Source organism: Pristis pectinata, chromosome 7, assembly GCF_009764475.1.
Source record: "Pristis pectinata isolate sPriPec2 chromosome 7, sPriPec2.1.pri, whole genome shotgun sequence".
Taxonomy (NCBI): Eukaryota; Metazoa; Chordata; class Chondrichthyes; order Rhinopristiformes; family Pristidae; genus Pristis; species Pristis pectinata.
This window is the reverse complement of record NC_067411.1, coordinates 13,189,836-13,207,327: the sequence shown is the minus strand read 5'-3', so window position 1 is coordinate 13,207,327 and position 17,492 is coordinate 13,189,836. Positions and strand designations below refer to the sequence as shown.

Sequence of the window (17,492 nt, the reverse complement as noted above, 5' to 3'; positions counted from 1 at the left end):
TTACAACCTCCCAGCTTTCTGCTTTTCCCCAGTTCTAGCCTAATTTTTATCAGGAGACGCAAGAGACTGCAAATGCTGAGATCTGGAGCAAAGATCAAACTGCTGGAGGAATTCAGTAGGTCAGGCAGCATCTGTGGAGGCAGAGGGATGGTTGACATTTTAGGCCAAGAACCAGCATCAGGACCGTTTGAGCAAAACGGCCATGGCCCTGCTGTGCACTGTCTGTAATCACGCCTCTCACAGGCATTGAGGAGGTTCCAGGGCATAATCAGTTATCAAGGATGAGAAATATCCAGCATCCCTTGTTACTCTAAGATTAAAGCACTGTCACTTAGTAAGGCTAAGAAAAGAACCCAGCCAATAAATGAATTGCTGAGATTTTTCACTGCTATTAAAATAACCCAGAGCAGTGTTCAACAATGAGTGCTGCTTCTGGCTCTTTAATTTAGACATCTGACCCCGTTATCCATCTGTTTTCACTAAAAAAAGAAACAGGCCTTTTGGCTTTAACGCATTAATCCCTTGTGGGAAGGGTTATCATTGTGCATGGTGCAGGAAATGAGCAAAGCCTCCAGACACTCTCAGGCTAACCAGGTTAAGGGCACCTTTAAATCAACACAGCCAGACAACTGAACGAAAAGCCATCCTAATAAGCTGTAACTAAGGAGTGGTGACCTGGTGTGTGTCAGCGCACTGTAAGATCCTATGGATGCTTGAGTGAACTTCATCCAACTTAGCACCACGGGGCTCCACAATCTGTTTTGGAAACACTCATAGAACAAGCAAATCCACCAAGCTAAAAATAACTTGCTAGCACACGGTGAGTGACGCACTGAGTAATTACTCATATGATTACTAACATTACTGGGCTTCTTTCTGCCATATCAGCTGCAATGATTGGGCTGCTAGAATTGGCCTCCACTGTAGTTGAGCTTGAATTATCCTAACCAATTCAGACATCTGTGATAAATGATCTATAATACTGTCCCTTCAGCTCTTTCCTGACCTTCCTCGGCTTCCCATTGCAGATACCCTGCCTCAATTGCTGGGACCATCCCAGCACATCTCCCATCCCCAGCACCCACTCCAGGTAACTTGGACTATTGAAGTTGCAGACACGAGACACTGCAGATGCTGGAAATCTGGAGCAACACACAAGATCTTGGAGGAACTCAGCGGGTCAGGGAGCATCTATAGAGGAAAATGGACAGTTGACATTTCGGGTCGAGACCCTTGATCAGGACTGGAAGTTGCACATGTGTGAGGCTGATCTGAGAAAAGAATGTAATAAAAAAAAGCAGAAAATGCTCAACTACACAACAGGTCAGGCAGCATCCGTGGAGAGAGAAACAAAGTAAATGGATTAGATTTACCTGGAACAAGCCAACTTTCCAGACTCACCGAAACACTGGGTTCCCCTTTTCTGTATACAGTGGACTGGATGAGATGACTTTCTGGACCCAAGGGGTATCCGGCAAGATGGAGCGGGCTTTGAGTTCTGAGAAGGACCAAGGGATCCGATGCTGAGACCCTTCCCCCCCCCCCCCAATACTATTGACAGCCTTTGAGAAAGACATTGAAATATTATTAAAAATTAGCACCACAGAATCATGAAATGATTAAAGCACATAAGGAGACCATTTGGCCCCTCGAATCCACACTGTAATAGGAGTCCAGCTAGAAACATTCCCCCACCCTTGCCCCAGAGACCTGCAAATTCTTTCCCTTTGGATACTTAGCCAGCTCTCCACTGCCTCCACTGCAACAGCCAGGATTTCCCGGTGAACAGCCACTTCAATTCCACTTCCCATTCCCATACGGACATGTCTATCCATGGCCTCCTCTACTGCCACGTTGAGGCTGGATGCAGGTCGGAGGAACAACACCTTATATTCGGCCTTCGTAGTCTCCACCCTGACAGCATCAACACTGATTCCAACTACTTCTGTTCCAACCTCAGCTTCTCCAGTCTATCCACAGGACTTAAGCCTCTTATTCCTGGAATCGATGATAAGACTCTTTTGCATCCTGAAATACTTTACATCTTTCCTGATGTATGGTGTCGTGAATTGGACACCTTCCTCCAGTTGTGCTAAACCAGTGATTTAGCAAAGTTCTTCATGACTTCCTTGCTCTTAAACTCAAAGCCTCCATTTATTAACACACATGAAAAGTGCTGGAGGAACTCAGCAGGTCAGGCAGCATCTATGGAGAGAAATAAACAGTCGACGTTTCCGGTCAAGACCCTTCATCAGGACTGGAAAGAAAGAGGGTAGAAGCCAGAATAAGCAGGTCAGGGGAGGGGGAGGAGCACACGCAGGCAGGTGATAGGTGAGTCCAGGCGAGAGGGGGAAGGTAGGAGGGTGGGGGAGGGGGAGAGATGTAAGAAGCTGAGAGGTGATAGGTGGAAGAGGCAAAGGGTTGAAGAAGAAGGAATCCGGTAGGAGAGGGCAGTGGTATTGGTATTGGTTTATTCTTGTCACTTGTGCCGAGGTCCAGTGAAAAGCTTGTCTTACAAACCGATCGTACAGGTCAATTCATTACACAGTGCAGTTACATTGAGTCAGTACAGAGTGCATTAATGTAGTACAGGTAAAAGCAGTAACAGTACAGAGTAAAGTGTCACAGCTACAGAGAAAGTGCAGTGCAATAAGGTGCGAGGTCACAACAAGATAGATCTTGAGGTCATAGTCCATCTCATTGTATAAGGGAACCGTTCAATAGTCTTATCAAGGTGGGGTAGAAGTTGTCCTTAAGCCTGGTGGTACGTGCCCTCAAGCTCCTGTATCTTCTACCCGATGGAGGAGGAGAGAAGAATGTCCCGGGTGGGTGGGGTCTTTGATTATGCTGGCTGCTACACCAAGACAATGAGAGGTAAAGACAGAGTCCAAGGAGGGGAGGCTGGTGTCTGTGATGCGCTGGGCTGTGTCCACAACTCTCTGCAGCTTCTTGCGGTCCTGGGCAAAGCAGTTGCCGTACCAAGCCGTGATACATCCAGATACTCTCTAGTAAAAGTTGTTGAGAGTCAAAGGGGACAAACCAAATTTCTTTAACCTCCTGAGGAAGTAGAGGCGCTGGTGAGCTTTCTTGGCCGTGGCTTCTACGTGATTTGACCAGCATAGGCTATTGGTGATGTTCACTCCCAGGAACTTGAAGCTGTCAACCCTCTCAACCTCAGCACCATTGATGTAGACAGGTGCATGTACACCGCCCCCTTTCCTGAAGTCAATGACCAGCTCTTTTGTTTTGGAAGGAAGTGGGGAATAGATGGGCAGGTCATGAGGAGGGGAAAGAGGAAGGGGAAGGGGGGCCACAGGAATGAGGGAAGACAAAAGAGGAGGGGGAAGGAGGGAGAAGGGGAGGGGTTAGAAAAATCAATGTTGATGCCGTCAGGTTGGAGACTACCAAGGCGGAATATGAGGTGTTGTTCCTCCAACCTGCATCTGGCCTCAACATGGCAGTAGAGGAGGTTGTGGAGAGACACGTCGGTGTGGGAGTGGGATGTGGAATTGAAGTGGCTGGCCACCGGGAGATCCTTGCTTTTGCAGCAGACGGAGCAAAAGTGCTCGATGAAGCGGTCACCCAATTCTCTGGTGCCTCCACTTTTTAAGCCCAGGAGCCCATACGCTTCCTTACCCCTTTCTCAGCCTGCACTGCTAGTTTCCACCAACGGCACGTACACTACAAAATTCCGAGGGCACAGCCTCAGAATAAAGGGATTGTCCCTTCAAAATTGAGATGAGGAGGAACTTCTTCAGCCAGAGGGTTGTGAATCTGTGGAATTCGTTGCCACAGAGGGCTGTGCAGACCAAGTTATTGGGTGTACTTATTGGCAGAGATTGATGGCTTCTTGATTGCTAAGGGGAATAAGGGTTATGGGGATAAGCTGGAAGAACGGGGTTGAAAAAAATTCAGTCATGATCGAATTGCGGAGCAGATTCAATGGGCTGAATGGCCTAAGTCTGCTCCTGTACCTTATGGTCTTAAAATGCTAAAAAAAAGAATTAAAGAGCACTAAGATAAAATAGAATAATTCATATGCTTACTTGCACTTTCATTTTACCAAAGGGCCTTTACTAGGCTAGCTCTCCCGGTCCAACCCCTCAGCTCGGCAGCTGAGCTGGAAGGTGGGTCCAGCATTCGAACTATCCCATCAGATTTTTTACTTAATTCTGAAACCTGTGTTTGGACAAATGCGTATAAACCAAGTGGAGTGGCTGACAGCCTGTTATTACCAACAGAGCAATGTTGAAAGCCATTGGGTCGATAAACTTTCATCACCACTGCTAATAATGGTTTTATCTCCAGAACTTATTTAATGAAATAACTAAAATGTAATTCCCCAGCTCTGATACTAGGATTTGAATTCATGACTGTGGAGTAGAAGTCCAGCAACATAATTGTTTCATGTGTCTAATTTCTTGTCAGTCCTACAATTCTCTGAACAAATTGATCGAGAGTACTAGCTTAAATCAGGACATGCTAGAAATGCTCAGCTAGTCAGGCAGCATCTGTGAGGAGAGAAGCAGAGTTGACATTTCAGGCCAATGATCTGTCATCAGAACCATAAATGTTAAATTGGTTTCTATCTCCACTGACATTGCCTGACCTGCTGAGCATTTCCAGCAAGTTCTGTTATTTTAGATTTCCAGCACCTGCAATATTTTGCTTTTGTCGTTTATTGCTCATTTGTGAATCCTATAAACAGGGACCTATAAACCCTCTGTTCTTTCTTTTACAATATTTTTATTAAATCCATGAAAAAAATACAGAGTACATGCATCAAAAAAGAAAGTAAAAATACTACTAAATACATTGTAATAAGTCGTACTTAGGATTACAATACTGTAAATTAATAATCACATATAGTAGTTAGTTAATAAGGAAAGAAAAAATTGGAATATTTTATTACAAAAAAATATCTACCCCCACTACCAAAACCCGAAGCTGTTAGGTAGAAGAAACAGCAAGGAAAAACCTTAAAAGAAATGTAACAGTGTCAGCCAATATCTGCATTTTAGTCCCCAAATCAGAGATTTTGAAAATAATTCAAAAAGGGTCCCCACAGGGTTTGAAAGTCTAGGTTAGATTCAAAAACTGAACACCGAATCTTCTCTAGATTCAAGTATGACATAGCATCCCGTAACCATTGAACATGCGTAGGCGGAGTAGCTTCCTACCATTTAAGCAATACTGCTCTCCTGGCTATAAGAGAAATAAAAGCCAGAATATGTAAATCAGAAGCCTTCAAAGTTATATCTTTTTCTCCAACAATCCCAAATAGTGCAGTCAAAGGATTTTTAAAATTTATTTTAAAAAGTACACAAAAAGTATGAATATACTCTGTCCAATATTTTTTAAGACTCTGACAAGTCCAAAACATGTGAATTAAGGAAGTCACTCCGTTATTGCATTTATCACAGTAAGGAGATATATCAGAATAAAAACGGGATAGTTTATCTTTAGACAAGTGAGCTCTATGGACCACTTTAAATTGAAGGAGAGAGTGACAAGCACATAATGATGAAGTATTAAACAACGTGAAAATTTCATTCCAAGTTTCCTCGGAAATTGACATCTGCAAATCTTGTTCCCAAGCGTTTTTAATTTTATCTAGTGGCACGTTACTCATTCCTAGTAATCTGTCATAAATATTAGATATTGAGCCATCCTGAAAGGGTTCCAACTTAAAAATTACATCTAATAAATTCTTATCGGGACACAAAGGAAAAGAATGTAATTGAGATCGAAGAAAATCTCTAATTTGTAAATATCTAAAAAAAAATGAGTCTTTGGTAAATTATACTTGGTAGACAATTGTTCAAACGAAGAAAGATTTCCTCCAACAAACAGATCTTGAAAACAAGTAATACCTAATTTGTCCCACTCTTTAAAAACTACATCAGTCATAGAAGGTTTAAAAAAGTAATTAGAGAAAATGGGACTGGACAAAGAAAAACTCAATAAACCAAAATATTTTCTAAATTGTAACCAAATCCTGAAGGCATGTTTAACTACTAAATTATCTGTTAGTTTAATTAATGATAAAGGAAGTGGAGAACCAAGCAGAGAAATAATAGAAAAATTTTTAACAGAGTTAATTTCCGAAGAGACCCATACTGGACAAGCCTCTCGATTAATGTAATATAACCAAAACGTAAAATTTCGTATAGTGACTGCCCAGTAATAAAATCTAAAATTAAGTAAGGCTAAACCTCCTCTTTTCCTCTGTTAAGCTTAGTTTATATGATTCATCCTCCTGAACCAATCTGTCCCTTTAAACACTTTGCTTGTTGTGATCTCAGTCCTTTCAATAGTTACAATATTCTCCTTGCATGCCGGTAACTAGAACTATACCTCATAGTTTCAATGCAGGTGCATAAAAGGGAGTAAGATTCTCTCATAACTCAGGCTGAAAATTAACCTGTTACATTTCAGGGATTTGCTTCGTTCATCACCCACACACATAGTTGCATAGGTCAGACCAGATTCCTTTGATCTTTTTGATCCTCATGAACGATGAGACATTGTTGCATTAATCTAGTGGCACAGATAGTAGAGCAGCTACCTCACAGCACCAAAGACCCAGGTTCAATCCTGATATCAGGTGTTTTCTGTGTAGGGTTTCCACGTTCTTCCTGTAACCGTATGGGTTTCCTCCGGGTGCTCATGTTTCCATCCACATCCCAAAGACGTGTGGGCTGGTAGGTTAATTGCCAGCTGTAAAATGCCCTGAGTGTGTTGGTGAGTGGCGGAATCTGGGGGGTTTTTGTTGAGAATGTAGGGAGAATAGAAAACTGGGACCACAAATGCCCTCGATGTTGCCTCCTGTACATCGGTAAGATCAAGTGCAGCCTGGTGACCCATTTGCAGAGCATCTGTGCTCTGTCCGCAGTGGCCATCCGGAGCCCACAGTTGCATGCCATTTTAATTCCCATTCCCATTCCCATTCCCACACCTACCTGTCCATCCTCGGCCTTTTCCACCAGGATGAAGCCCAACGCAAGCTGGAGCAACAACACCTCCTACCTGAGTAGTCTACAACTCAGTGGCGTGAACATTGAATTCTCCAATTTCAGGTAACCCTCATCTGCAGTTCCCCTCCCCAACTCTCTCACTCCTTCCAATACTGCTGCTATCCCTGTATTTTTGTCCCCTTTCCAACAGCCTCCCAACCCCCATCACCCATTTCCATCCCCCTCCCCTTCCCTCTCCCTGTTCCATCCACTACTACCCACACATTTCACCCACCGGCTCTTCTCCCTCCCCCATCTGGTCCTGGTTCCTTCTGCCATACACCTCTCCCCTAATGGTCCCCACTATCACTTTTCTTACTTATCAGATTCCAGCAGTGGTAGCCCTTGGTGTTCCCACTTATCACCCTCCAGCAGCTGTCGCCACCTTCACCCTCCCCACCCTCTCCTTGCTCCATCTTCCTCCGTTTTTATGTCTGCCTCCATCTATCAAACTCCCAACCTCACCACCCCTCCATCTGCCCATCATCCTTCAACACCCCTCCCCTCCTCCTCAGTCCACCAATCACCTCTGGCCTCTGTTTCACCACTCCTCCTCTCCTCTTTATACTGGCTCTCTTCCCTCTCCACTCTCAGTCCTGATGCAGGGTCTTGACCTGAAACACCAGCAGTTCCTTTCCCCGCCACAGATGCTGCTCGACCCGCTGAGGTCCTCCAGCAAATTGTTTGTTGCTGGTGGAAAAAGGATAGGATTAATGTAGGAGTAGTGTAAATGGCTGGTTGGTGTGGACTCGGTGGGCAGATGGGCCTGTTTCCGTGCTGTAAGTCTCCAAGACTATGACTGTCAAAGGCTTTGCTTGTTGATACACATCCCCTTACCCCATTCAGTATAGTTCCTATGCAGCATATGTTCCAAAAGCACTGGTTCAATTCCTGGAGCTGAAAGAGGCTGCCGATTAGACTGAAATTGAAATATATTTATGTCATATATCAGCTCTGTTATAACAAATAATGCTTCTGCTATATTTATGATTCCCTTACACAACCTATTTCTCAGAGCATAGCTTTGCATTAGACTTTTTTCCATTACTTGTAAAAGTGCAAGTAATTAGAGCATGTCAATTCCAGTTACTATGGTGACAGAAACAGATGTAAAGAGCTAATATAGAACCTAAATCCTATTCAATGGACTATCCTCCCACATGAAACAAAATACAAAAAGTAAGAAGAAGAGTCTGTGCACAGCATGTATGATAAAAGGACATCAAAACCGAGAGTGCCAAACAGGTGTTCTTCTGATTTCCCATTCATCTGCAATAGCTTCAGCATGGGATCAGTGGAAAGTCTGAAGAATGGCATTATGGTCATGTGCAGTATTCCTCTGGGATTACTGTTGAGCTGTTGTTCCAATGACTGGTAGTAGAAATGCTACTATAGCAGATAAAGATGGTTTGGTTTATAATCAATAAAATCTGCAAAGACATTAGCGTCTGTTGGGAGATTGTGGTTTGTGAAGAGGCCACTTCCCTTTTACACACATCCGCACACTCTGCGCTGAGACTTGTTTGTGCTGACTTTAGCTTTGTCTTCATCAGCCTGAAAGGTGCAGTCTGAAATTCTCACAGACGTTATTGATGGGACAGATCTTGGCAGACAGAGCAGAATACATAAAGAGTTGCAGATTGCGCTGCTCAGATCTTTTAGTTAACTACATGTTGTTCAGAAATTAGCTAAGTGCCGGAGGTAAGTGTACCAAGCTAAGGGAAGACCATCTTGCTACCTGTCTTCTTTATGATTGGATGAGTGAGTTATGGTGTGCATAGACATGATCGCTTGCTTTGAGGGTCTTCCCGACTCAAAAATTAACCAATCGGCAAGAAACATTGAGCAGAAACGAAGAGAAGGGGGAGGAAGAAAGAGAGAGAGAGAGAGAGAGAGGTAAACATGATCCCTGGCTTGGCTTACCTTGACCAGCGCAAGAAAATCACCAACCACTATGAGCTGCAGAGACTGAGCAGCTTGCTGCTTTTTATCCACCTTGTTCTATTTTATGGTCTATTTTATGTAATTGTATTCTGAAATTTATTAAAACTGTCACATCCCTCTGAACCAATGCAACCACACTATCTACAGTCCAAATGTGTTGAAATGGAGTTACAATGTTGTACTGCGTAAGCCCCAGTGGGAAACTGTCTACACAGGTATTGGTATTGGTTTATTATTGTCACTTGTACCAAGGTACAGTGAAAAACTTATCCTGCATACCGATCGTACAGGTCAATTCATTACACAGTGCAGTTACATTGGGTTAGTACAGGTGCATTGATGTAGTACAGGTAAAAACAATAACAGTACAGAGTAAAGTGTCACAGCTACAGATAAAGTGCAGTGCAATAAGGTAGAAGGTCACAACAAGGTAGATTGTGAGGTCAGAGTCCATCTCATTGTAATGTATGTCGCAAGGTCTGTGGAACTTGGGAGGAGGACACTCAGGGTATTGAGAGTATTAGTTTGTTTCCTTGGTCAGTGTCTGATACATTGCCCCACCCCCAGAACTTTGTAGACTTTGTCTGTCTTGTATGACGTGAAATTTATTGTTTTACCAATGACAATAAACCTGATTCTGATTCTGATGTGATTGCAATTCCTCAATGTGTGCCAGTGTTAAAAAATTGTGGAATTTTGCATATTGTGGTGTCAAAGTAGGTGGATGGACTTTTTTTAATATTCATTTCTCAGGTTCTGGACCAGACGAGTAGACTCAACTTTTATTGCCTGTGGTGGTGGTGGTGGTGGTGGTAGTGGTGGTGAGCACTTTTGTGAACAGTTGTGAGTCTTTCTGGTGAAGATAGTTCTGTAGCGCTATTGGGGAGGAAATTCTAGGGTTTAGATCCAGCAACAATGGAAATATATTTCAAGTCAAGATAATCTGTAACTTGAGGGGAATTTGCAGGTTGAGATGTTCCCAGGCACCTGCTGCCCTTGTCCATCTTGGTGGTACAGGTTGGAGTTTGGAAGGTGCTCTCACGGTTGCCTGGGTGAATAACTGCACTACATTTGTAGTGGCATGCACTGCATCATTGTTGGAGGGAGTAAAAGTTGAGGATAACCATAAGTTATTGGTTGGCATTTTAGAACATAGAAATTGTTCAACGTCATAGAACATCGAACAGTACAGCAGAGGAACAGGCCCTTCAGCCCACGATGTTGTGCGGAAATAATTTAGCTAATGTCACCTAATTAAACTAGTTCTTTCTGCCTGCATATGGTCCATATCCCTCCATTCTCTGCATATTCATGTGTCTAAGAGCTTCTTAAATGCCTCTATCTGCCTCCGCCACCACCCCTGGCAGTGCATTCCAGGCACCCACCGCTCTCTGTGTAAAAAGACTTGCCCCAACATCTCCTTTGAACTTTCCCCCTCTCACCTTAAATGCCTGCCCTATAGTATTAGACATTTTGATCCCAGGAAAAAGATAACAGCTGTCTATTCTATCTGTGCCTCTCATAATTTTATAAACTTCTATCAGATCTCCCCTCAGCCTCTGCCACTCCAGAGAAAACAACCCAAGTTTGTCCAACCTCTCTTATAGCACATGCCCTCTAATCTAGGCAGCATCCTGGTAAACCTCTTCTGCACCCTCTCCAAAGCCTCCACATCCTTCCCATAATGGGACAACCAGAACTGAATGCAATACTCCAGATGCGGCCTAACCAGAGTTTTGTAAAGCTGCAATGTAACTTCCTGATTCTTGAAACCCAAAGACTCAACTAATAAAGGCAAGCATGCCATATGCCGTCTTTACCAGCCTATCAACTTATGCGGTCACTTTCAGGGAGCTATGGACTTGGACCCCAAGATCCCACTGTACATCAAAGATCCCTCTGTACATCAAAGATTGCTCGGTTCATCAAGGTGAGAGGGGAAATATTTAAAGGGGTCCTGAGAGTATATTTTCTGGGCTCTGTAGCCTTGAATCTATCAGAGTGGCTGAAAATTCATTCCACGAGTCTTAGAGTTGTTAAAGACACAGAGGAAGAGTACTTACCCCCTTGAGTCTATGTCAGTTCCTCATGGAGCAACCTCTTCAGTCCTATTCTCCCACTCTTTCCCTGCATCCCCGTAAATTATTCTATCTCAATTCCTTTTTGGAAGCCCCAATTGATTCTGTTTCAACCACCCCCACAAGCATCGAGTTCCAAATTATAACTACTCCCTGCGTAGGATATTCTTCCTCACAGTAGAGCTGTTAGAAATGCTACCTGGCAGCTCCAGCAACCAGGATTCAGTCCTCATCTCTGGTGCTGTCTGTGTGGAGTTTGCAAGCTTTCCCTGTGACCATGTGGGTTTCCTTCAAGTGTTCCTCCCGCATCCCAAAGATGTGCTGGTTTTTAGATTAGTTGGCCACTGTAAATTCTCCTAGTGTGTAGGAGAGTGATAGCATCTGGGGGTTAGTTGATATAAATGTGGGACAAATAAAATGGGATTAGTGTAGGATCCCATTGAATCATTAATGATCAAGACACATATTTAAAATATATAAAATTATGAGGGGCATAGATAAGGTGGATGGTCACAGGGCATTTCCCAGGCTAGGGGAGTCTAAAACTAGAGGGTTTAAAGTAAGAGAGAAAATATTTAAAGGGGACCCAAGGGCAAGTTTTTCACACAAGAGGGTGATGGGGATATGGAACGAGCATCCAGAGCAAGTGATGGGGAGGGTACAGTTGCAATGCTTAAAAGACATTTGGATAGATACATGGATAGCAAATATTTAGAGGGATAGTGGCCAAACACAGACAAATGGGACTAGTTCAGGTCGGCAACTTGATCGGCATGGATGGGTTGGGCCAAAGAGCCTGCTTCCATGCTCCACAACTTCATGACAATGACTTGGTGAGCTGAAAAAGCAAATTTCACATGTCAGTGTTAACAAACCTGATTCTATGATTCTACACCTCTAAGCAAAGGCCCCTTGTATCTTTTGAATAAAATATTAAATCTTTGCCTTCTTGGTTTTCAAACCATCTACTGATAGGAAGTCCTCCCTCTGTTTACCACATCTAAACCTCCAATGATCCTGTTCACCTCAATCAAATTTCTCAACCTTGTTTGCTCCAACTCCAGCTTGGGTTACCTGAAAATGGAAAATTCAATATTGGGTTGTAAACTACCCAGGTGGAGTATGAGGTGTTGTTCTTTTAGTTTGCATTTGACCTTACACTGGAAATGAAGAAGGCCGAGGACAGACAGGTCCATGTGGGAGTGGGAAGGGGGAGTCAAAATGTCTTGCAATCAGGAGCTCAAGATAGTCATGGCAGACAGAGCGCAGGTGTTCTGCAAAACAGTCGCCTATTCTCCCCGTGGTCTCGAAGATGTGGAGGCTACATTGAGAGCACCGAATACAGTGGACAAGGTAGGAGAAGACTTTTGATAAGGTGGCATATAAAAGGTTACTGAACAAGATGAGAATTTGGGGGACACAAGAGATTGCAAATGCTAGAATCTGGAGCAGGACACAAACAGCTGGAGGAACCTTCAGCATTTTATGAGAGTTCAGGAGTTAGAGTAATGTATTGGTATAGATGGAGGATTGGTTAACTAGGGGAGAACAAAGAGTCGGTATAAATGGGCCGTTTTCAGAATAGTGATCAGTAACCAGTAGGTGGCCACAGCGGTCAGTGCTGGGGCCTCAACTATATACAATTTATGTGAATGACTTGGATGAAAGGATTGTGTGTACTATAGCCAAATTTGCTATGATACACAAAGGTAGGTGGGTCAGCAAGTTGTGAGAAGAACACAAAGAGCCTGCCAAGGGATATGGAAAAGTCAGGTGAGCTGGCAAGAAGCTGACATATCTAATGTAATTGTGGCTCAATGTTTTGGAGCGCATTTGGCATAGGCCCAGGTTGAATGTTTCAAAACTACAATTTGCTTCACCGCCGTTTTCTGTGTGAGTTTGTGTATTATATATGTGTGCTTGCGATCATGTATTGATGTACTTACACATGCATGTATTTGCATGTGTATATACATGTATGTGTGTGTGTGTGTGCAAACTCTGTTACCTCAAATCCAAATTATTATACAATTATCATTACTATAATTTCCTTCAATTGTAACATGCAGTTTAGTTTATGCTTTCAAATGTGTGTGTTTGTGTGTGTGTGTGTGTGTGTTTATACATATATGTGTATGCACGTGTTCAAGTGGTCTTATAGGTTTAAGGTGAGGCGCAAAAGGTTTAAAGAAGATCTGAGGCATAATTTTTTTACCCAGAGGATGGTTGCAATCTGAAATGCACTGAGGAGGTGGAGTAGGCAGGTAATCTCACAACAGCTAAGAAGTATCTTGATGAGTGCCTGAATCCCCAAGGCAGAGTAAGCTGTGGACCAAGTAAATTGGATAAAAAGTGCTGGTAGATAAGAACTTGATGCTCAGCATGTACATGGTGGGCCGAAGGGCCTATTTCTGTGCTGTATGACTCTATGATTCTATGACTCCTAAATACCTGCATGTGCCTGTGTTCTTTCATGTATATGGTATAGACATGTGTTTGCTGAGATTCATATGTATAGATCTGATTACATGTGTTAATTTGTATGCCGAGTCAAGTCAAATTGAGTTTATTATCATGTGCACAAGTACGGTAAGGTATAAGTACAATGAAGAGCTTGCTTGCAGCAGCATCACGGGCACAAGACAACATACATAATATAAATTATACATAAATTATACAAGACAGTGAAGAGAGAGAGCGAGCGAGAGAGAGAGAGAGAGAAAAGACTGTGCAAAAACAAGACATTAGTGCAAAAAATGACACAATTAGACAATTCCATGGTAGTGCAAGAGGTGCTCTGTAGTGTTCCTTTGCTGAGGTAGGGTTAGGGTTGTGCAGGTCAGTTCAAGAACCTGACGGTTGTAGGAAAGTCGCTGTTCCTGAACCTGGTGGTGTGGGACGTGTGAATGCATGTGTATGTGCCTTTGTGTCCATGTGTATGCATGTGTGTGCGTAACACTATTGAACAAATGTATCGACCACTGTGTTTGCTGATCATTAAAGGTCCTCCACTCCTGTCTTACAGGTTCACTACTTAATGGTGCTGTCCGCTAATTGGGCCTATGTGAAGGATGCCTGCAGGATGCAAAAGTATGAGGACATCAAATCAAAGGAGGAGCAGGAATTGCATGACATTCACTCCACCCGCTCAAAAGAGCGGCTAAATGCCTACACATAAAGAGCCCCTGCCCCCTCGCTCACACCAGTTACTGCTTTTGTGTCTGACTAAAGCTAAACAATTGACTCACAGCCCTTGTTACTGGTTCAGTAAGTTCCTATGCGACTCAACTATGTGTTTCTTTTTTTAAAAAAAAGCAGCGATCAAAACTGCAAAAGCCATGTTGTTTGATAAAGGGTCAGCCCTCACCTCTCTCACACGCATTTGAGGTTTTCATGCAAACGGATTTTGAAAGCTTCTTGCTCTAACTGTTTTCTTTTAGGAAGACTTTGGTATTTGTAATTTTTCTTTTAACACTCCAAATTCAAGGAGAGAGATCTCTGTTGAAAATATCACTGTACACGCATTTCACATCAGTACTTATTTTAATGGAGATGATTGCCCATTTATTGCAAATGGGTTGCCAGTTAGGTTAAGGAAAGTAACTTGATACCAGCATGATGTTATTCATCATCTGTAGTTATTTCCAGTTTATATTTTTCCAAGATGATCTTCCAAAACAAGATATTTCTCGGATATACCTGCATTGATAAATTTCTGGATCTAATAATCATGTTCATACTGATTCTTTTTTGTATATTATCTAATTATAGATAGGTTCATTGATCAAACAGTTCAATATTAATCCTTAGTCCCTGGGATTATTTTAATTTGCTTTATTGATAATTAGTGACTCTCAGTGCATGATCAAAATCCATTATAAAAGACATATTGCGACGGGTACAGTTCCTTTTCAAGGCTGGCATTTCACGGGATTATTGGAAAACCCTTTACTCCAGTCCTTTCCTCATCTCCTTTTCTGGTGCATTGGTTCACTTCCTGCTCCTGAAATAGAAAATTTCAACACCTGGGAAAGGATAAATAAAAGTCAAAAGGGTGTCCACACCACACCAGAAATATTAATCTGCCTGTTCTCTTTTTGGGCAATTAAGTACTTCCAACCAGGACACTGTAATTAAATCAGAATGTGGACAACTGATGAGGACACCAAATAAATGAGGGGAGCAAATGCATGAGATTCACACCCCAAGTTCAAATGGCAACATATATAGAGTCCTTGTCATGGGGATCAATCCATTCTTTTATTATTGGATTTATCCCAATGACAAATTCCCATTTCTGATGATGTAGGATTCTGGGAGATTTCTGCCCATGACCCCTTGAAAGCAGGCCTTGGGCTTTTTTTTTGTGATGGATGAAAGTTTTGGGAAACATGCATGGAGCATCAAGAACTGAAAAGATGCACCTGGGAACTTGAGTGTTTAGCTGACTCTAAGAAAGCAAGTGCAACTCGTTTCATAGGAGCTTACTACTATAGGACACACTCGCACATTCCGTTTGTTTATAACTTTTTAACTAACTCTGCGAGGACCTTCCTCAAGCACTTCACACAAAATGGTGGGGTTGGGGGCAGGACATAACACTTTGGGTCTTTTACCTTTCATTTCAGTTCTGACAACAAATATCAGCATCGGATCAAACAGCCAAGCTTTTGAGAGTTTAATCAAATGGTCTCCACCAAGTGAAAGCAGTTTCACATGCAAAATATGTAAGAGGAGAAACTCAACTTTAGTTGCCATCACTAAATACGTAAAGCTGAGCTGACAGCTGGTACTCTTGCACATTAAACGCAAGTGACTGAAGTCGAATTTCTCCCCTTGTCACGTTTGGGGAAACAGCACAAAATCTTTTGCCGTGAACATATTCAAGCCACAAATGGCAAATGTTGGTGTTAAATATTTAGACGAGGGAGAAATGGAAAAAAAAAGCTACCTGTGAAATTTGTACTGTGAGAGTCATTGAGAGCGTTCTATCAATACTGAACCAAAATGGGTGTGTTGAATTTTATTCTGTATTGCCTATTGATACTGCTGTCTGTACGCAGTATGGTGTCTCCCTGAACCCCGTAGCCTGAACAAAATCTCCATTGATGTTCTTTGGATGTAAAATCCTGGTCTGTTTTTCTTTTGGTCCAGCTCTTGGACCTATTGTGGACTATGGTGAGCTATTTCCTGATGTAAGTGCATTTCTAATGAAGTTAAGGGAATTGAGATCTGCTTTATACTGTAACAGTCACGCAACATTTGGTAATTTCTAAGCGTTTTATGTATTAGATAAGAACTTTGACGTAGCTGTTAATCGCGGCATGATTATACTCTAGGTATGGGGATAGCTTCTTGAGAGTTGATAGCGTTTATTTTAGCATTAGGCTGTCTTACTGTATTGTGTGCAGTATCATGGTGCTTATGCTAGCAGTATTATGCTGCGACTCTCATAGTATATTCTAATGTAGTGTTTGATTATTTTTGTGTGATATCTATAGGTTGTGTCGATTTAATCAATGTCCTTTTATTCGGATATGATGTCTTGTATTCAGTAATAATGCTATTGGCTTTCTGGTACTAGTCTTTGTATTTTCACAAAGAATGCTTCGTAGCAGGCTGTATAATTAATCTGTTTTTGTACATGAATGTGCCAACAGCTTGACAGTGGCTTTTTTTCTTTTGACTGTAGGAAGAAAATGCTTGCAATTTAATAAATAAAAAAATAAATTTGTGTACTTGTTCCTTTGGGGAGATTTTGCCTGTTTATTAATTGACCTCTCATCACTTCCCCTATCTGCTGAATGTTTACTTGTCTGGAGCAAATCTTCTAGCAATAAATTCTTCAACAGAATCAGAGACTGCTGGAAACACTCAGCAGGTCAGAGAGCATCTGTGGAGGGAGAAACAGAGTTCATGGTTCAGGTCAAAAACGATTTGTCAGAAGTTGGCTGCAAGTTATTGCTGAAGCCCTATGGAGCACAAGGCCTTCTAATCACATATTACCTGACCCAGCAGGATTTGAACTATCTCCATCACACAAATGATTCTGACATTCAAGAATTATTTTTTAAAAATCACTATTAAATTTTTTTTAAATTAAAATGTTTTCAAGATATTAAAGCATTTAAAAACACTAGATACAAATTATTAATTACATCTGTTAATTAGTCTAAACATGACAATTGTAAAAATCTACTCACTGCACGTATTTGTGACTGTGCATAAATGTACATATACATAGAACATAGAAACCTAGAAAACCTACAGCACAATACAGGCCCTTTGGCCCACAAAGTTGTGCCGAACATGCCCCTACCTTAGAAATATCTTGGCTTGTCCATAGCCCTCTATTTTTCTAAGCTCCATGTACCTATCCAAAAGTTTCTTAAATGACCCTATCGTATTCGCCTCCACCACCGTTGCCGGCAGCCCATTCCGCACACTCACCGCT

General features: G+C 42.2%; 1 protein-coding gene across 1 annotated transcript in view; it reads left to right on the top strand.

Annotated features, from left to right (window-relative positions):
- LOC127572420 (proteolipid protein DM beta) overlaps nucleotides 1–16,787 on the top strand; it is a 213,061-nt gene extending 196,274 nt beyond the window's left edge. The window contains exon 7 of the mRNA XM_052019656.1: nucleotides 14,064–16,787. Coding sequence (XP_051875616.1) covers nucleotides 14,064–14,216 — 153 coding nt within the window. The 3' untranslated portion in view covers nucleotides 14,217–16,787. The remainder of the gene's footprint in view (nucleotides 1–14,063) is intronic.
- Nucleotides 16,788–17,492: the final 705 nt, after the last annotated feature.